Source organism: Bombina bombina, chromosome 1 (genome assembly GCF_027579735.1).
Source record: "Bombina bombina isolate aBomBom1 chromosome 1, aBomBom1.pri, whole genome shotgun sequence".
Classification (NCBI taxonomy): domain Eukaryota; kingdom Metazoa; phylum Chordata; class Amphibia; order Anura; family Bombinatoridae; genus Bombina; species Bombina bombina.
In genome coordinates, this window is record NC_069499.1 from 28,871,208 (window position 1) to 28,888,530 (window position 17,323).

Consider the following 17,323-nt stretch of genomic DNA (forward strand, 5'->3'; position numbering starts at 1 on the left):
GTTCAGGTAAACCCTATAGATAACATTGTGAGCACGCCCGTGGGTTGTGGCAGACACTGCACTAATTGGCTAAAATGAAAGTCAATAGATAATAAATAAAATGTCATGTGATTAGGGGGCTGTCAGAAGATGCGTAGATACAAGGTAATCACAGAGGTTAAAAGTATATTAATATAACTGTGTTGTTTATGCAAAACTGGGGAATGGGTAATAAAGGGATTATCTATCTTTTAAAACAACAAAAATTCTGGTGTTGACTGTCCCTTTAAAATTGCAAAGCTTCTGAAGCGTGATCATCGAACAATCAAGCGTTTCATTCAAAATAGTCAACAGGGTCGCAAGAAGCGTGTGGAAAAACCAAGGCGCAAAATAACTGCCCATGAACTGAGAAAAGTCAAGCGTGCAGCTGCCAAGATGCCACTTGCCACCAGTTTGGCCATATTTCAGAGCTGCAACATCACTGGAGTGCCCAAAAGCACAAGGTGTGCAATACTCAGAGACATGGCCAAGGTAAGAAAGGCTGAAAGACGACCACCACTGAACAAGACACACAAGCTGAAACGTCAAGACTGGGCCAAGAAATATCTCAAGACTGATTTTTCTAAGGTTTTATGGACTGATGAAATGAGAGTGAGTCTTGATGGGCCAGATGGATGGGCCCGTGGCTGGATTGGTAAAGGGCAGAGAGCTCCAGTCCGACTCAGACGCCAGCAAGGTGGAGGTGGAGTACTGGTTTGGGCTGGTATCATCAAAGATGAGCTTGTGGGGCCTTTTCGGGTTGAGGATGGAGTCAAGCTCAACTCCCAGTCCTACTGCCAGTTTCTGGAAGACACCTTCTTCAAGCAGTGGTACAGGAAGAAGTCTGCATCCTTCAAGAAAAACATGATTTTCATGCAGGACAATGCTCAATCACACGCGTCCAAGTACTCCACAGCGTGGCTGGCAAGAAAGGGTATAAAAGAAGAAAATCTAATGACATGGCCTCCTTGTTCACCTGATCTGAACCCCATTGAGAACCTGTGGTCCATCATCAAATGTGAGATTTACAAGGAGGGAAAACAGTACACCTCTCTGAACAGTGTCTGGGAGGCTGTGGTTGCTGCTGCACGCAATGTTGATGGTGAACAGAACAAAACACTGACAGAATCCATGGATGGCAGGCTTTTGAGTGTCCTTGCAAAGAAAGGTGGCTATATTGGTCACTGATTTGTTTTTGTTTTGTTTTTGAATGTCACAAATGTATATTTGTGAATGTTGAGATGTTATATTGGTTTCACTGGTAAAAATAAATAATTGAAATGGGTATATATTTGTTTTGTGTTAAGTTGCCTAATAATTATGCACAGTAATAGTCACCTGCACACACAGATATCCCCCTAAAATAGCTATAACTAAAAACAAACTAAAAACTACTTCCAAAACTATTCAGCTTTGATTTTAATGAGTTTTTTGGGTTCATTGAGAACATGGTTGTTGTTCAATAATAAAATTAATCCTCAAAAATACAACTTGCCTAATAATTCTGCACTCCCTGTATATTAATAAATAGAACATATTCTGCTATGTGAAGAACATTGGAATGTGAAATATTCATATTTTCATGTTGGGTTAGCATTTGTTGTTGTTATTGTTAAAACTAATGTAAATGTTATCTTGCTGCAGGAGTCACAGTGTCACTTTTGGATGCTGAGCAGCCGCGCTAATCCTCTTCAAGCTCCCCAATTAACCCCTTCACTGCTAGACATAATACACGTTTGATGCACAGCGGCAATTATCGGCCTAATTACCAAAAAGCTACACCACAGCCATATATGTCTGCTATTTCTGAACAAAGGGGATCCCAGAGAAGCATTTACAACCATGTGTGCCATAACTGCACAAACTGTTTGTAAATAATTTCAGTGAGAAACCTAAAGTTTTTGAAAAAGTTAGTGAAACAGTTAGTGATTTTTTTTTTTATTGCATTTGGGGATGACATGGTTGCATGAACTATACCAAAATGGGCCTAGATCAATACTTTGGGTTGTCTACTACACTACACTAAAGCTAAAATTAACCCTACAATCTCCCTACAAGCTCCCTAATTAACCCCTTCATTGCTGGGCATAATACACGTGTGGTGCGCAGCAGCATTTAGCGGCCTTCTAATTACCAAATAGCAACGCCAATGCTATATATGTCTGCTATTTTTGAACAAAGAGGATCCCAGAGAAGCATTTACAACCATTTGTGCCATAATTGCACAAGCTGTTTGTAAATTATTTCAGTGAGAAACCTAAAATTGTGAAAAATTTAACGTTTTTTTTTATTTGATCGCATTTGGCAGTGAAATGGTGTCATGAAATATAGCCTACATCAATTCTTGTGGTTGTCTACTACACTACACTAAAGCTAAAATTAACCCTACAAGCTCCCTAATTAACCCCTTCACTGCTGGGCATAATACACGTGTGGTGCGCAGTGGAATTTAGCTGCCTTCTAATTACCAAAAAGCAGCGCCAAAGCCATATATGTCTGCTATTTCTGAACAAAGGGGATCCCAGAGAAGAATTTACAACCATGTGTGCCATAATTGCACAAGTTGTTTAGAAATTATTTCAGTGAGAAACCTAAAGTTTGTGAAAAAATTTGGTGGTTTGGAAATAGCAAAGTGCTAGTTTTATTTAATGCCCTATAACTTGCAAAAAAAGCAAAGTACATGAACACATTCTAAACTCAGGACAAAATTTAGAAACTATTTAGCATTGGTGTTTTTTGGTGGTTGTAGATGTGTAACAGAATTTGGGGGTCAAAGTTAGAAAAAGTGTGTTATTTTCAATTTTTTCCTCATATTTTATAATTTTTTTATAGTAAATTATAAAATATGATGAAAATAATGGTATATTTACAAAGTCCATTTTAATGGCGAGAAACATGGTATATAATATGTGTGGGTACAATAAATGAGTAAGAGGAAAATTACAGCTAAACACAAACACCGCAAAAATGTAAAAATATCCTTGGTCCCACATGGACAGAAAGTGGAAAAGTGCTGTGGTCATTGAGGGGTTAAATACCGCTCCACATCTGGCCCCGAATATTTCTGTTAAGTCATAATTACAGTGACACAAGAAATCAAAACAAAATCATTAAAGACTCAAAATAACAAAGGGGTCTATCACATTCCTGTAGAAGTTCATCAAAGAATTTATCTACAAAAATTCCCATAAACATTGTTAATGGTGAAACTTGTAGATAAATCATTAGATACAATTTTCAACTAGTATTATGTTGTTAATCTCATATTTCTGATATATAATAATCTGTTGATTTATAAAGTTTTACACAAATAAAAAAGATTTTAGTGAATCTGATTTCCAAGAGGATTTTTTCTTGTGATCATGGGGTTAGAAATTAAAAACATAAGAAGAGGAAACTTAAGACAAGTCTTCAGCTTGATTAGGATCTTTTAAATCTACAGAAGATACAGAATCAGTATTGTTTAGACTTGTGCAGCACTGAAAAAATCATTTTGGACGAATCATTCTAAATGAATATTAGGAATTGTTTAGAATAATCATTTAATACCCTGATCGGTTAATTTAAAATTGCTGCAGGAGTCACAGTGTCACTTTTGGATGCTGTGGAGCCACGCTAATCCTCTTCATAGACTCCAGGGCTGTGCTAATAGAAATATTTGTGCGGCAGATTCCAAAGCCTGTGCTAACGAACCTTGTTTGCAGTAATCTATTTTATGAAAATATGAAAAAACCCTTTGAAATTCATATGTATAATATGAAATTTAAAGTGCATTAGTTTCATTATTGTGTGTACTTCCTGCTAACTTCACTCTCCCCAGCGAAGCTTCCCTGTTCAGCGAGCCCCATTACTTTCTGTGGGAGACATCTTGCGGCTCACAGGGACAGACCCTTTTTTTAAAAGAATTCCTTAAGGGAAACCCCTGCAAGTATTGCTGTGGTTCTTCACTTCTGATGCAGCAAAGTTTTAAGACTAGGGTACTATGTCTCCTTTGTTGAAGAGCATACCTAGGTATGGTCAAGGGCCTGCACATGTCTTGAGTACTATATGGCTACAGTGTTTGTAGGAATGTATTATATATTTAAAGCCTAGAAGGACAGTGTACTGTAATACTTTGGGGCCGATTTATCACGGCCCGAATGGGGCTGTATACCCCTGTTTCCATGCAAGCCTTCAGGCTCACTGGAAACAGGAGTTAAGAAGCAGCAGTCTTAAGACCCCTGCTCCTTAACTCGTACACCTCCACTGAGGTGGGGGATATCAATCCGCCCAATCTCATACAATTGGGTTGATTGACACCCCAGAACTGCTTGTGCAATGATAAATGCAGACAGCGTATGCTGTCAGCATTCAGCGATCTCTGGCGAACATGATTCGCTACAGCAGATCATGTCCACCAGATACTTGATAAATTGGCCCCTAAGTCTCTTTTTATTTGTTTCAAATTATGAATTTTACCCACTGAAGTGTATTAAATAGTTTACAAACATCTCATTTACCTTTATATTTGCAGTTGAAAAAGCTGCTAAGGGTAGAAAGCCAAGAGCTACAAGTTTACAAGGGTCACTAACTCCTTCTGCTAAGGGTAGGATACCAAGAGCTTCCAGTTTACAAGGGTTACTAGCTCCCTATGCTAAGGATAGGATACCAAGAGCTACCAGTTTACAAGGGCCACTAGCTCCCTAAGCCAAGAGTAAGATACCAAGAAGGGTCAAAAGCTAAGGGTAGAAAGCCAAGAGCTACAAGTTTAGAAGGGTCACAAGCTCCTTCTGCTAAGGGTAGAAAGCCAAGAGCTACAAGTTTAGAAGGGTCACAAGCTCCTTCTGCTAAGGGTAGAAAGCCAAGAGCTACAATTTTAGAAGGGTCACTAGCTCCTTCTGCTAAGGTTAGGATATCAAGAGCTACCAGTTTACAAGGGTCACTAGCTCCCTATGCTAAGGGTAGGATACCAAGAGCTACCAGTTTACAAGGGTCACTAGCTCCCTATGCTAAGGGTAAGACACCAAGAGCTACCAGTTTACAAGGGTCACTAGCTCCTTCTGCTAAGGGTTGGATACCAAGAGCTACCTGTTTACAGGTGTCACAAGCTCCTTCTGCTAAGGGTAGAATACCAAGAGCTACAAGATTACAAGGGTCACAAGCTCCCTATGCTAAGGGTAGGATGCCAAGAGGTATAAGTTTACAAGCCAAGAGCTTCCAGTTTACAAAGATCACAAGCTTCCTCTGCTAAGGGTAGAATACCAAGAGCTACAAGATTACAAGGGTCACAAGCTCCCTATGCTAAGGGTAGGATGCCAAGAGGTATAAGTTTACAAGCCAAGAGCTTCCAGTTTACAAAGATCACAAGCTACCTCTGCTAAGGGTAGAATACCAAGAGCTACCAGTTTATATACAAGGGTCACTAGCTCTCTCTGCCAATGGTAGAATGCCAAGGGCTAGCCATTTAAAAGCCAAAAGCTACCAGTTTAAAAGCCAAGAGTTACCAGTTTACAAGCCAAGAGCTACCAGTTTACAAGCCAAGAGCTACCAGTTTACAAGGGTCTCTAGCTCTCTCTGCTAATGGTAGAATGCCAAGAGCTACCCATTTACAAGCCAAGAGCTACCAGTTTACAAGCCAAGAGCTACCATTTTACAAGGGTCAATAGCTTTCTGTGCTACTGGTAGAATATCAAGAGCTACCAGTTTACAAGGGCCACTAGCTCTCTCTGCTAATGGTAGAATACAAAGAGCTACCAGTTTACAAGGGTCACTAGCTCTCTCTGCTAATGGTAGAATGCCAAGAGCTACCAGTTTACAAGGGTCACTAGTTCTCTCTGCTAATGGTAGAAAGTCAAGAGCTCCCAGTTTACAGTGGCCTCTAGCTCTCTCTGCTAATGGTAGAATGTCAAGAGCTACCAGTTTACAATTGTCACTAGCTCTCAATGCTAATGGTAGAATACCAAGGGCTACTAGTTTACAAGAGTCACTAGCTCTCTCTGCTAATGGTAGAATACCAAGAGCTACCAGTTTACAACTGTCACTACTAGCTCTCTATGCTAATGGTAGAATACCAAGAGCTACTATTTTACAATGGTCACTATCGCTCTCTACTAGTGGTAGAATACCAAGAGCTACCAGTTTACAATTGTCACTAGCTCTCTATGCCAATGGTAGAATACCAAGAGCTACCAGTTTATATACAAGGGTCACTAGCTCTCTGTGCTACTGGTAGAATACCAAGAGCTACCAGTTTACAAGGGTTTCTATCTCTCTCTGCTCTCTCTATGCTAATGGTAGCATACCAAGAGCTACCAGTTTATATACAAGAGTCACTAGCTCTCTTTGCTAATGGTAGAATACCAAGAGCTACCAGTTTATATACAAGGGTCACGAGCTCTCTGTGCTATGGGTAGAATACCAGGAGCTACCAGTTTATATACAAGGGTAACTAGCTCTCTGTGCTAAGGGTAGAAATAGAGTTTGTACCCTGTAAGTAAGGAGGGACTAAGCAAGAAAATATTTCCAGCTTCAGTTCTAAGCCTAGTTGAGTGCATCTCTATGTTTTTTGCTGTGGCTAAGGGTAGAATACCAAGAGCTACCTGTTTACAAGGGTCACATGCTCTCTATGCTAATGGTAGAATACTAAGAGCTACCTGTTTACAGGTGTCACAAGCTACTTCTGCTAAGGGTAGAATACCAAGAGCTACCTATTTACAAGGGTCACATGCTCTCTATGCTAAGGGTACAATACCAAGAGTTACCTGTTTACAGGTGTCACAAGCTCCTTTTGCTAAGGGTAGAATGCCAAGAGCTACCAGTGTTCAAGGGTGACATGCTCTCTATAGTAATAAGGGTAGAATGCCAAGGGCTACTAGTTTACAGGTGTCACAAGCTCCTTCTGCTAAGGGTAGAATGCAAAGAGCTACTAGTTTACAAGGGTCACAAGCTCCTTCTGCTAAGGGTAGAATACCAAGAGCTACCATTTTACAAGTTTCACAAGCTCCTTCTGCTAAGGGTAGAATACCAAGAGCTACCAGTTTACAAAGCTCATTAGCTCTCTATGCTAAGGGTAGAATGCCAAGAGCTACCTGTTTACAGGTGTCACAAGCTCCTTCTGCTAAGGGTAGAATACCAAGAGCTACCAGTTTACAAAGCTCATTAGCTCTCTATGCTAAGGGTAGAATGCCAAGAGCTACCTGTTTACAGGTGTCACAAGCTCCTTCTGCTAAGGGTAGAATGCCAAGAGCTACTAGTTTACAAGGGTGACAAGCTCCTTCTGCTAAGGGTAGAATACCAAGAGCTACTAGTTTACAAGGGTCACAAGCTCCTTCTGCTAAGGGTAGAATACCAAGAGCTACCAGTTTACAAAGCTCATTAGCTCTCTATGCTAAGGGTAGAATGGCAAGAGCTTCCTGTTTACAGGTGTCACAAGCTCCTTCTGCTAAGGGTAGAAAGACAAGAGCTACTAGTTTACAAGGGTTACAAGCTCCCTTTGCTAATGGTAGAATGCCAAGAGCTACTAGTTTACAAGGGTCACAAGCTCCTTCTGCTAAGGGTAGAATACCAAGAGCTACCAGTTTACAGGGGTCACAAGCTCCTTCTGCTAAGGGTAGAATACAAAGAGCTACCAGTTTACAAAGCTCATTAGCCTTCTATGCTAAGGGTAGAATGCCAATGGCTACTAGTGTACAGGTGTCACAAGCTCCTTCTGCTAAGGGTAGAATGCCAGGAGCTACTAGTTTACAAGGGTCACAAGCTCCTTCTGCTAAGGGTAGAATACCAAGAGCTACCAGTTTACAAGGGTCACAAGCTCCTTCTGCTAAGGGTAGAATACCAAGAGCTACCAGTTTACAAAGCTCATTAGCTCTCTATGCTAAGGGTAGAATGCCAAGGGCTACTAGTTTAAAGGTGTCACAAGCTCCTTCTGCTAAGGCTAGAATACCAAGAACTACCAGTTTACAAGGGTCACAAGCTCCTTCTGCTAAGGGTAGAATACCAAGAGCTGCCAGTTTACAAGGGTCACTAGCTCTCTCTGCTAATGGTAGAATGCCAAGAGCTACCAATTTACAAGGGTCACTAGCTCTCTATGCTAATGGTAGAATACCAAGAGCTACCAGTTTATATACAAGAGTCACTAGCTCTCTTTGCTAATGGTAGAATACCAAGAGCTACCAGTTTATATACAAGGGTCAGGAGCTCTCTGCGCTAAGGGTAGAATACCAAGAGCTACCAGTTTATATACAAGGGTAACTAGCTGTCTGTGCTAAGGGTAGAAATAGAATTTGTACCCTGTGAGTAAGGAGGGACTAAGCAAGAAAATATTTCCAGCTTCAGTTCTAAGCCTAGTTGAGTGCATCTCTATGTTTTTTTCTGTGGCTAAGGGTAGAATACCAAGAGCTACCTATTTACAAGGGTCACATGTTCTCTATGCTAAGGGTACAATACCAAGAGTTACCTGTTTACAGGTGTCACAAGCTCCTTTTGCTAAGGATAGAATGCCAAGAGCTACCAGTGTTCAAGGGTGACATGCTCTCTATGGTAATAAGGGTAGAATGCCAAGGGCTACTAGTTTACAGGTGTCACAAGCTCCTTCTGCTAAGGGTAGAATGCCAAGAGCTACTAGTTTACAAGGGTTACAAGCTCCCTATGCTAAGGGTAGAATGCCAAGAGCTACCAGTTTACAAGGGTCACTAGCTCCCTTTGCTAATGGTAGAATGCCAAGAGCTACTAGTTTACAAGGGTCACAAGCTCCTTTTACTAAGGGTAGAATACCAAGAGCTACCAGTTTACAGGGGTCACAAGCTCCTTCTGCTAAGGGTAGAATACAAAGAGCTACCAGTTTACAAAGATCATTAGCTCTCTATGCTAAGGGTAGAATTCCAAGGGCTACTAGTTTACAGGTGTCACAAGCTCCTTCTGCTAAGGGTAGAATGCCAATGGCTACTAGTTTACAGGTGTCACAAGCTCCTTCTGCTAAGGGTAGAATGCCAGGAGCTACTAGTTTACAAGGGTCACAAGCTCCTTCTGCTAAGGGTAGAATACCAAGAGCTACCAGTTTACAAAGCTCATTAGCTCTCTATGCTAAGGGTAGAATGGCAAGAGCTTCCTGTTTACAGGTGTCACAAGCTCCTTCTGCTAAGGGTAGAAAGACAAGAGCTACTAGTTTACAAGGGTTACAAGCTCCCTTTGCTAATGGTAGAATGCCAAGAGCTACTAGTTTACAAGGGTCACAAGCTCCTTCTGCTAAGGGTAGAATACCAAGAGCTACCAGTTTACAGGGGTCACAAGCTCCTTCTGCTAAGGGTAGAATACAAAGAGCTACCAGTTTACAAAGCTCATTAGCCTTCTATGCTAAGGGTAGAATGCCAATGGCTACTAGTGTACAGGTGTCACAAGCTCCTTCTGCTAAGGGTAGAATGCCAGGAGCTACTAGTTTACAAGGGTCACAAGCTCCTTCTGCTAAGGGTAGAATACCAAGAGCTACCAGTTTACAAGGGTCACAAGCTCCTTCTGCTAAGGGTAGAATACCAAGAGCTACCAGTTTACAAAGCTCATTAGCTCTCTATGCTAAGGGTAGAATGCCAAGGGCTACTAGTTTAAAGGTGTCACAAGCTCCTTCTGCTAAGGCTAGAATACCAAGAACTACCAGTTTACAAGGGTCACAAGCTCCTTCTGCTAAGGGTAGAATACCAAGAGCTGCCAGTTTACAAGGGTCACTAGCTCTCTCTGCTAATGGTAGAATGCCAAGAGCTACCAATTTACAAGGGTCACTAGCTCTCTATGCTAATGGTAGAATACCAAGAGCTACCAGTTTATATACAAGAGTCACTAGCTCTCTTTGCTAATGGTAGAATACCAAGAGCTACCAGTTTATATACAAGGGTCAGGAGCTCTCTGCGCTAAGGGTAGAATACCAAGAGCTACCAGTTTATATACAAGGGTAACTAGCTGTCTGTGCTAAGGGTAGAAATAGAATTTGTACCCTGTGAGTAAGGAGGGACTAAGCAAGAAAATATTTCCAGCTTCAGTTCTAAGCCTAGTTGAGTGCATCTCTATGTTTTTTTCTGTGGCTAAGGGTAGAATACCAAGAGCTACCTATTTACAAGGGTCACATGTTCTCTATGCTAAGGGTACAATACCAAGAGTTACCTGTTTACAGGTGTCACAAGCTCCTTTTGCTAAGGATAGAATGCCAAGAGCTACCAGTGTTCAAGGGTGACATGCTCTCTATGGTAATAAGGGTAGAATGCCAAGGGCTACTAGTTTACAGGTGTCACAAGCTCCTTCTGCTAAGGGTAGAATGCCAAGAGCTACTAGTTTACAAGGGTAACAAGCTCCCTATGCTAAGGGTAGAATGCCAAGAGCTACCAGTTTACAAGGGTCACTAGCTCCCTTTGCTAATGGTAGAATGCCAAGAGCTACTAGTTTACAAGGGTCACAAGCTCCTTTTACTAAGGGTAGAATACCAAGAGCTACCAGTTTACAGGGGTCACAAGCTCCTTCTGCTAAGGGTAGAATACAAAGAGCTACCAGTTTACAAAGCTCATTAGCTCTCTATGCTAAGGGTAGAATTCCAAGGGCTACTAGTTTACAGGTGTCACAAGCTCCTTCTGCTAAGGGTAGAATGCCAAGGGCTACTAGTTTACAGGTGTCACAAGCTCCTTCTGCTAAGGGTAGAATGCCAATGGCTACTAGTTTACAGGTGTCACAAGCTCCTTCTGCTAAGGGTAGAATGCCAGGAGCTACTAGTTTACAAGGGTCACAAGCTCCTTCTGCTAAGGGTAGAATACCAAGAGCTACCAGTTTACAAAGCTCATTAGCTCTCTATGCTAAGGGTAGAATGCCAAGAGCTACCAGTTTACAAGGGTCACAAGCTCTTTCTGCTAAGGGTAGAATACCAAGAACTACCAGTTTACAAGGGTCACAAGCTCTTTCTGCTAAGGGTAGAATACCAAGAGCTACCAGTTTACAGGGGTCACAAGCTCTTTCTGCTAAGGGTAGAATACCAAGAACTACCAGTTTACAAAGCTCATTAGCTCTCTATGCTAAGGGTAGAATGTCAAGAGCTACCAGTTTACAAGGGTCACAAGCTCCCTATGCTAAGGGGGGTAAGCCAAGAGCTACTAGTTTACAAGGGTCACAAGCTCTCTATGCTAAGGGTAGAATGCCAAGAGCTAATAGTTTACAAGGGTCACAAGCTCCTTCTGCTAAGGGTAGAATGCCAAGAGCTACTAGTTTACAAGGGTCACAAGCTCCATCTGCTAAGGGTAGAATACCAAGAGCTACCAGTTTACAAAGCTCATTAGCTCTCTATGCTAAGGGTAGAATGTCAAGAGCTACCTGTTTACAGGTGTCACAAGCTCCTTCTGCTAAGGGTAGAATGCCAAGAGCTAATAGTTTACAAGGGTGACAAGCTCCTTCTGCTATGGGTAGAATACCAAGAGCTACCAGTTTACAAAGCTCATTAGCTCTCTATGCTAAGGGTAGAATGCCAAGGGCTTCTAGTATACAGGTGTCACAAGCTCCTTCTGCTAAGGGTAAAATGCCAAGAGCTACTAGTTTACCAGTTTACAAGGGTCACAAGCTCCTTCTGCTAAGGGTAAAATGCCAAGAGCTACTAGTTTACCAGTTTACAAGGGTCACAAGCTCCTTCTGCTAAGGGTAGAATACCGAGAGCTACCAGTTTACAAGGGTCACAAGCTCCTTCTGCTAAGGGTAGAATACCAAGAGCTACCAGTTTACAAAGCTCATTAGCTCTCTATGCTAAGGGTAGAATGCCAATGGCGACTAGTGTACAGGTGTCACAAGCTCCTTCTGCTAAGGGTAGAATGCCAGGAGCTACTAGTTTACAAGTGTCACAAGCTCTTTCTGCTAAGGGTAGAATACCAAGAACTACCAGTTTACAAAGCTCATTAGCTCTCTATGCTAAGGGTAGAATGTCAAGAGCTACCAGTTTACAAGGGTCACAAGCTCCCTATGCTAAGGGGAGTAAGCCAAGAGCTACCAGTTTACAAGGGTCACAAGCTCCTTCTGCTAAGGGTAGAATGCCAAGAGCTACCAGTTTACAAGGGTCACAAGCTCCCTATGCTAAGGGAGAAAGCCAAGAGCTACCAGTTTACAAGGGTCACAAGCTCCCTATGCTAAGGGGGAAAGCCAAGATCTACTAGTTTACAAGGGTCACAAGCTCCTTCTGCTAAGGGTAGAAAGACAAGAGCTACTAGTTTACAAGGGTCACAAGCTCCCTATGCTAAGGGTAGAATACCAAGAGCTACCAGTTTACAAGGGTCACAAGCTCCCTATGCTAATGGTAGAATGCCAAGAGCTACCAGTTTACAATGGTCACTAGCTCCCTATGCTAAGGGGGGAAGCTAAGAGCTACTAGTTTACAAGGGTCACAAGCTTCCTATGCTAAGGGTAGAATGCCAAGAGCTATCAGTTTACAAGGGCCACTAGCTCCCTATGCTAAGGGGGAAAGCCAAGGGCTACTAGTTTACAAGGGTCACAAGCTCCCTATGCTAAGGGGGAAAGCCAAGGGCTACTAGTTTACAAGGGTCACAAGCTTCTTCTGCTAAGGATAAAATGCCAAGAGCTACTAGTTTACAAGGGTCACAAGCTCCTTCTGATAAGTGTAGAATACCAAGAGCTACCAGTTTACAAGGGTCACAAGCTCCCTATGCTAAGGGGGAAAGCCAAGAGCTACCAGTTTACAATGGTCACAAGCTCCTTATGCTAAGGGGGAAATGCTAAGGGTGAAAGCCAAGAGCTACCAGTTTACAAGGGTCACAAGCTCCCTATGCTAAGGGGGAAAGCCAAGATCTACTAGTTTACAAGGGTCACAAGCTTCCTATGCTAAGGGTAGAATGCCAAGAGCTATCAGTTTACAAGGGTCACAAGCTTCCTATGCTAAGGGTAGAATGCCAAGATCTACTAGTTTACAAGGGTCACAAGCTTCCTATGCTAAGGGTAGAATGCCAAGAGCTACCAGTTTACAAGGGTCACAAGCTTCCTATGCTAAGGGTAGAATGCCAAGAGCTACCAGTTTACAATGGTCACTAGCTCCCTATGCTAAGGGGGAAGCCAATGGCTACTAGTTTACAAGGGTCACAAGCTTCCTATGCTAAGGGTAGAATGCCAAGAGCTATCAGTTTACAAGGGTCACAAGCTCCCTATGCTAAGGGGGGAAGCCAATGGCTACTAGTTTACAAGGGTCACAAGCTTCTTCTGCTAAGGATAAAATGCCAAGAGCTACTAGTTTACAAGGGTCACAAGCTCCTTCTGATAAGGGTAGAATACCAAGAGCTACCTGTTTACATGGGGTCACAAGCTCCTTCTGCTAAGGGTAGAATACCATGAGTTACCAGTTTACAATAGTCACAAGCTCCTTTTGCTAAGGGTAGAATACCATGAGTTACCAGTTTACAAGGGTCACTAGCTCTCTGGGATAACACAAGCTACCTGTTTGCAGGTGTCTCAAGCTTGCTATGTTAAGAGATATAATAATATGACAACTACTACTACTAATAATAATAATACTAATAATAATAACCCTCTATAATTACATAGAGACAGAATTTGTTGGAAAATAACAAACAAAAGGTCCTTTGACGCTGCGTATAAAGTATTAGGCTAGCCAGCTATACGCTTATAGCAGGTATTTTTGTTTCCCTTAACAGTATCTGCCCTTGTTACCTCTACTAGAAGTTTAAGTGCTTCCTCAAATTACTCCTGAGACTAGTATCTTGGTATCCAAGCATCAAAGTTGAGTTCATGACCTCTTATTCTGGTGTTGCACTGATGTTGATAAGTACTTGTATCTTCAGCTTTATTAAATCCCTATATAGATTTTATACACGTTCTTGTAAGTTTTACTGTTTAGACAAATTTAGTAGCCTCCTTTAAACAGATTTAGATTAGTTATATAATAATAATAATAATAATTATTATTATTATTATTATTATTATTATTATTATTACTATTCTTATTATTACTATTATTATTATAGGTTGACCTCCCCTAGAAAATATGGCTATTTATAGGAGACTTTGTATCCTAACATTTTACCTCACCAGGTGGGTATGAGATTACAACAAGCCAATACTTATGGTTAAAGTGTAAACAGAGGATGCACTATATTTTTAGAGACTCTTAGTATCTTTTAAAATGAATAAAATATGCTGACATAACTAAGTACAGTACACGTTATATTGTAGGCGTTAAGGGACCAGCCTGAGTGCATCAGCCATGGAAATGTTTGTGCATCTGGTGAAGAGTTGTTTCACATAATGAATAAAGTAGGCTACCTTTATTCAATTAAATGTACATGGTTTACAAGATAAAGAATGTTCAGTACATCAAGCAAATACTAATCAGAATTCTGGCATCAAAATGGCTATAAAATAAGATCCGCTCATCATTTGTCAAACTAATTAGAAGGATACACGGATTGTACAGTAAAACAGTAATATAGTAATCATCGTGTACACAACTGGTAATTAAACAGATAAAATGATGCACTGTAACTCTTAATTTATATGATATTATTCAGATGAATTATCCGCTTTACTGTGTAGTTTAATAACATGGTCTGGTGAATTTACTGTCATTGGTTTCTTAAATGGTGAATTATTGCATTTGAAAATTCTTATTATTTTATTAAAATTATATTTTCAGAAGCAACAACTGTCTGAACAGCTATACAGCTGAAAGAGAAAATTAACTCTGAGATTTATGAAAGATTGTTTATGCAATAAAATACAATTGTATGTTCTTCGCACGCTTATTATTGCACATCAGTATTGCAAAATGTAATTTGTGAATAAATAATAAGAAAAGGGTTTTCTTAAAGGGACACTGAACCCAATTTTTTTTCTTTCATGATTCAGATAGAGCATGCAATTTTAAGCAACTTTCTAATTTACTCCTATTATCATTTTTTCTTCGTTCTCTTGCTATCTTTATTTGAAAAAGAAGTCATCTAAGCTAAGGCGCAAGCCCATTTTTGGTTCAGTACACTGGACAGCAGTTATTTATTGGAGGGTGAATGTATCCACCAATCAGCAAGAACAACCCAGGTTCTTCACCAAAAATGGGCCTCCTTCTAAACTTACATTATTGCTTTTCAAATAAAGATAATAAGAGAATGAATAAAATTTAATAATAGGAGTAATTTAGAAAGTTACTTAAAATTGCTGCTCTATCTGAATCACGAAAGAAAAAAATTGGGTTCAGTTCAGTTATGTCTTAAAATATAACTAAATAAAATGTTTTCTCATATAGGTTTTAAGTGCATTTACTAGCACCAGTAATGACTGTTTTTTTTTGGGGGGGGGTTTGAGGGGGGTTCAGCAGATAATGATTTTTGAACTTCTGTTCTTCTTGTGTTAATACCACTGAAGCTCAGAATTGTTATCGCCTGAAAACAACACAAAAGTCATTATCTGCATCATTAATCTCTCAATTGTTGAATCCAGAAATTAAATGTGCATTAAAGAGTGATTGTGGGTAAAGTGGTCATATGTGTTTGGGTTATTGATTATGGCTATTTTTTATTAGTTTGAAAATGCTTATAATTAATGTTTTAACGTTAAGTGATTTAGCAGGTAATAATTGTATCTGTTTGGTGAGGATGCTTCCTTATGTCATCCAGTATTGCGGGCGTAATGTCACAGTGTTTTGGCATGCGCCCAAACCAATATTACATCCCAAAATATTTATGGTACTTGCTAATAAAATGAAGTTAGATACCAAGAATTTGGATTTTGATCAGTAAAACAGGACTGGCTTATATTAAGCGTAAGACCATTTTTCTCCAAACCATAAAAAAAAGTGCTGCGGATAAACAATAAAAATCTATGACTGTGATTGGGTCAACATCAAAAAGGGCTCACCTGCAGCGGGTAACGTGCAGATAATTGTGAAAAGATAGATTGTTACCAACTTCTTTGTTAATAAGAGATATTTAGTAGTTTTGTCCTAGATAAGGTTAACTTTATTTTATTGTTAATTTTGTTGAACTTTCAGGCATCCTTAGCTATTTATAATGTAATTTTCCATTCATTGTTACCTATTCTGTTCTAAATTGAGCTTTCTTGTTTGTATATACATGTTTTACTTTTTGCATATAATCTATAACTGTATTTTGCTGTTTTATCACTTTCATAGATTATCTTCCGCAAAATCAGTGACGTAAAGAAGGAGGAAGAAGAACGTCAGAGACAAAAGAATGAAGTGACGCTCAGCATTCCAGTAGACCACCCTGTAAGGAAACTGTTTCAGAAATTTAAGCAGCAGAAGGAGTTACGGAATCAGGGGTCATCACATAGTGACCTTGAGAGAAATCAGTTCCAAGTGGAAAATCGCTCATTACACAATGGTGCAGTCATTACTGGCACCAGTGTAGTTACAGTGTCCCAGATCACACCTATCCAGACGTCACTTTCTTATGTTAGAACCAATGAGTCTCGGAAACAGAACAACAGAGATGCCATGGAGCTTAAGCCAAATGGCAACAGCAGTGACTCAAACTGTCTAAAAGTCACCAGTCCCGTGCGCATCAAAAATGGCAATGGGAAAGGTTGGCTGCGATTAAAAAACAATATGGCGGCACCGGAGGAGAAAAAAGAAGACTGGAATAATGTTACAAAAGCAGAATCAATGGGTTTGCTTTCAGATGACACTAAAGGTGTTGATGAGCACGGCGTTTCTAAAAACCCTTTAAGAAAAACGGATTCTTGTGATAGTGGAATAACGAAAAGTGACCTTCGCTTGGACAAAGCTGGGGAAACCCGCAGTCCTCTTGAACATAGTCCCATCCAAGCTGATGCAAAGCATCCTTTTTACCCTATCCCTGAACAAGCCTTACAGACCACCCTTCAGGAAGTCAAACATGAGTTAAAAGAAGACATTCAATTATTAAGCTGCCGAATGACTGTACTAGAACAGCAGGTGGCCGAAATACTAAAACTGCTAACAGAACAAAAAATCCCCCCTTCTTCTCCCCTTAAACCACCAAGCCCAGTACCAATTCCATGTCAGGACATTTTTAGTGTTTCCCGACCAGTAACGCCAGAATCCGAAAAAGAGGAAATTCATGTATAACACACGGTATATATGTACATTTATATAGAGAAATATTTTACATAAATGTCTATAATATGTATTGTATAAATATAATAAGCATACAATATATATTATATGCAACTACATATGTAATATATATTTTTTAAATATGTATGCCTATATACTTATATTTAATGTGTGTGTGCATATATATATAAATATATACAGTATATAACTGTATGCATTTATATATATATATATATATAT

At 40.2% G+C, this 17,323-nt stretch overlaps 1 protein-coding gene across 1 annotated transcript in view; it reads left to right on the forward strand.

The window, feature by feature from the left end:
• KCNH5 (potassium voltage-gated channel subfamily H member 5) overlaps positions 1 to 17,095 on the forward strand; it is a 1,175,650-nt gene extending 1,158,555 nt beyond the window's left edge. The window contains exon 11 of the mRNA XM_053697286.1: positions 16,160 to 17,095. Within this exon, the coding sequence (XP_053553261.1) occupies positions 16,160 to 17,095 (936 nt within the window). The remainder of the gene's footprint in view (positions 1 to 16,159) is intronic.
• The last annotated feature ends 228 nt before the right edge of the window (positions 17,096 to 17,323 follow it).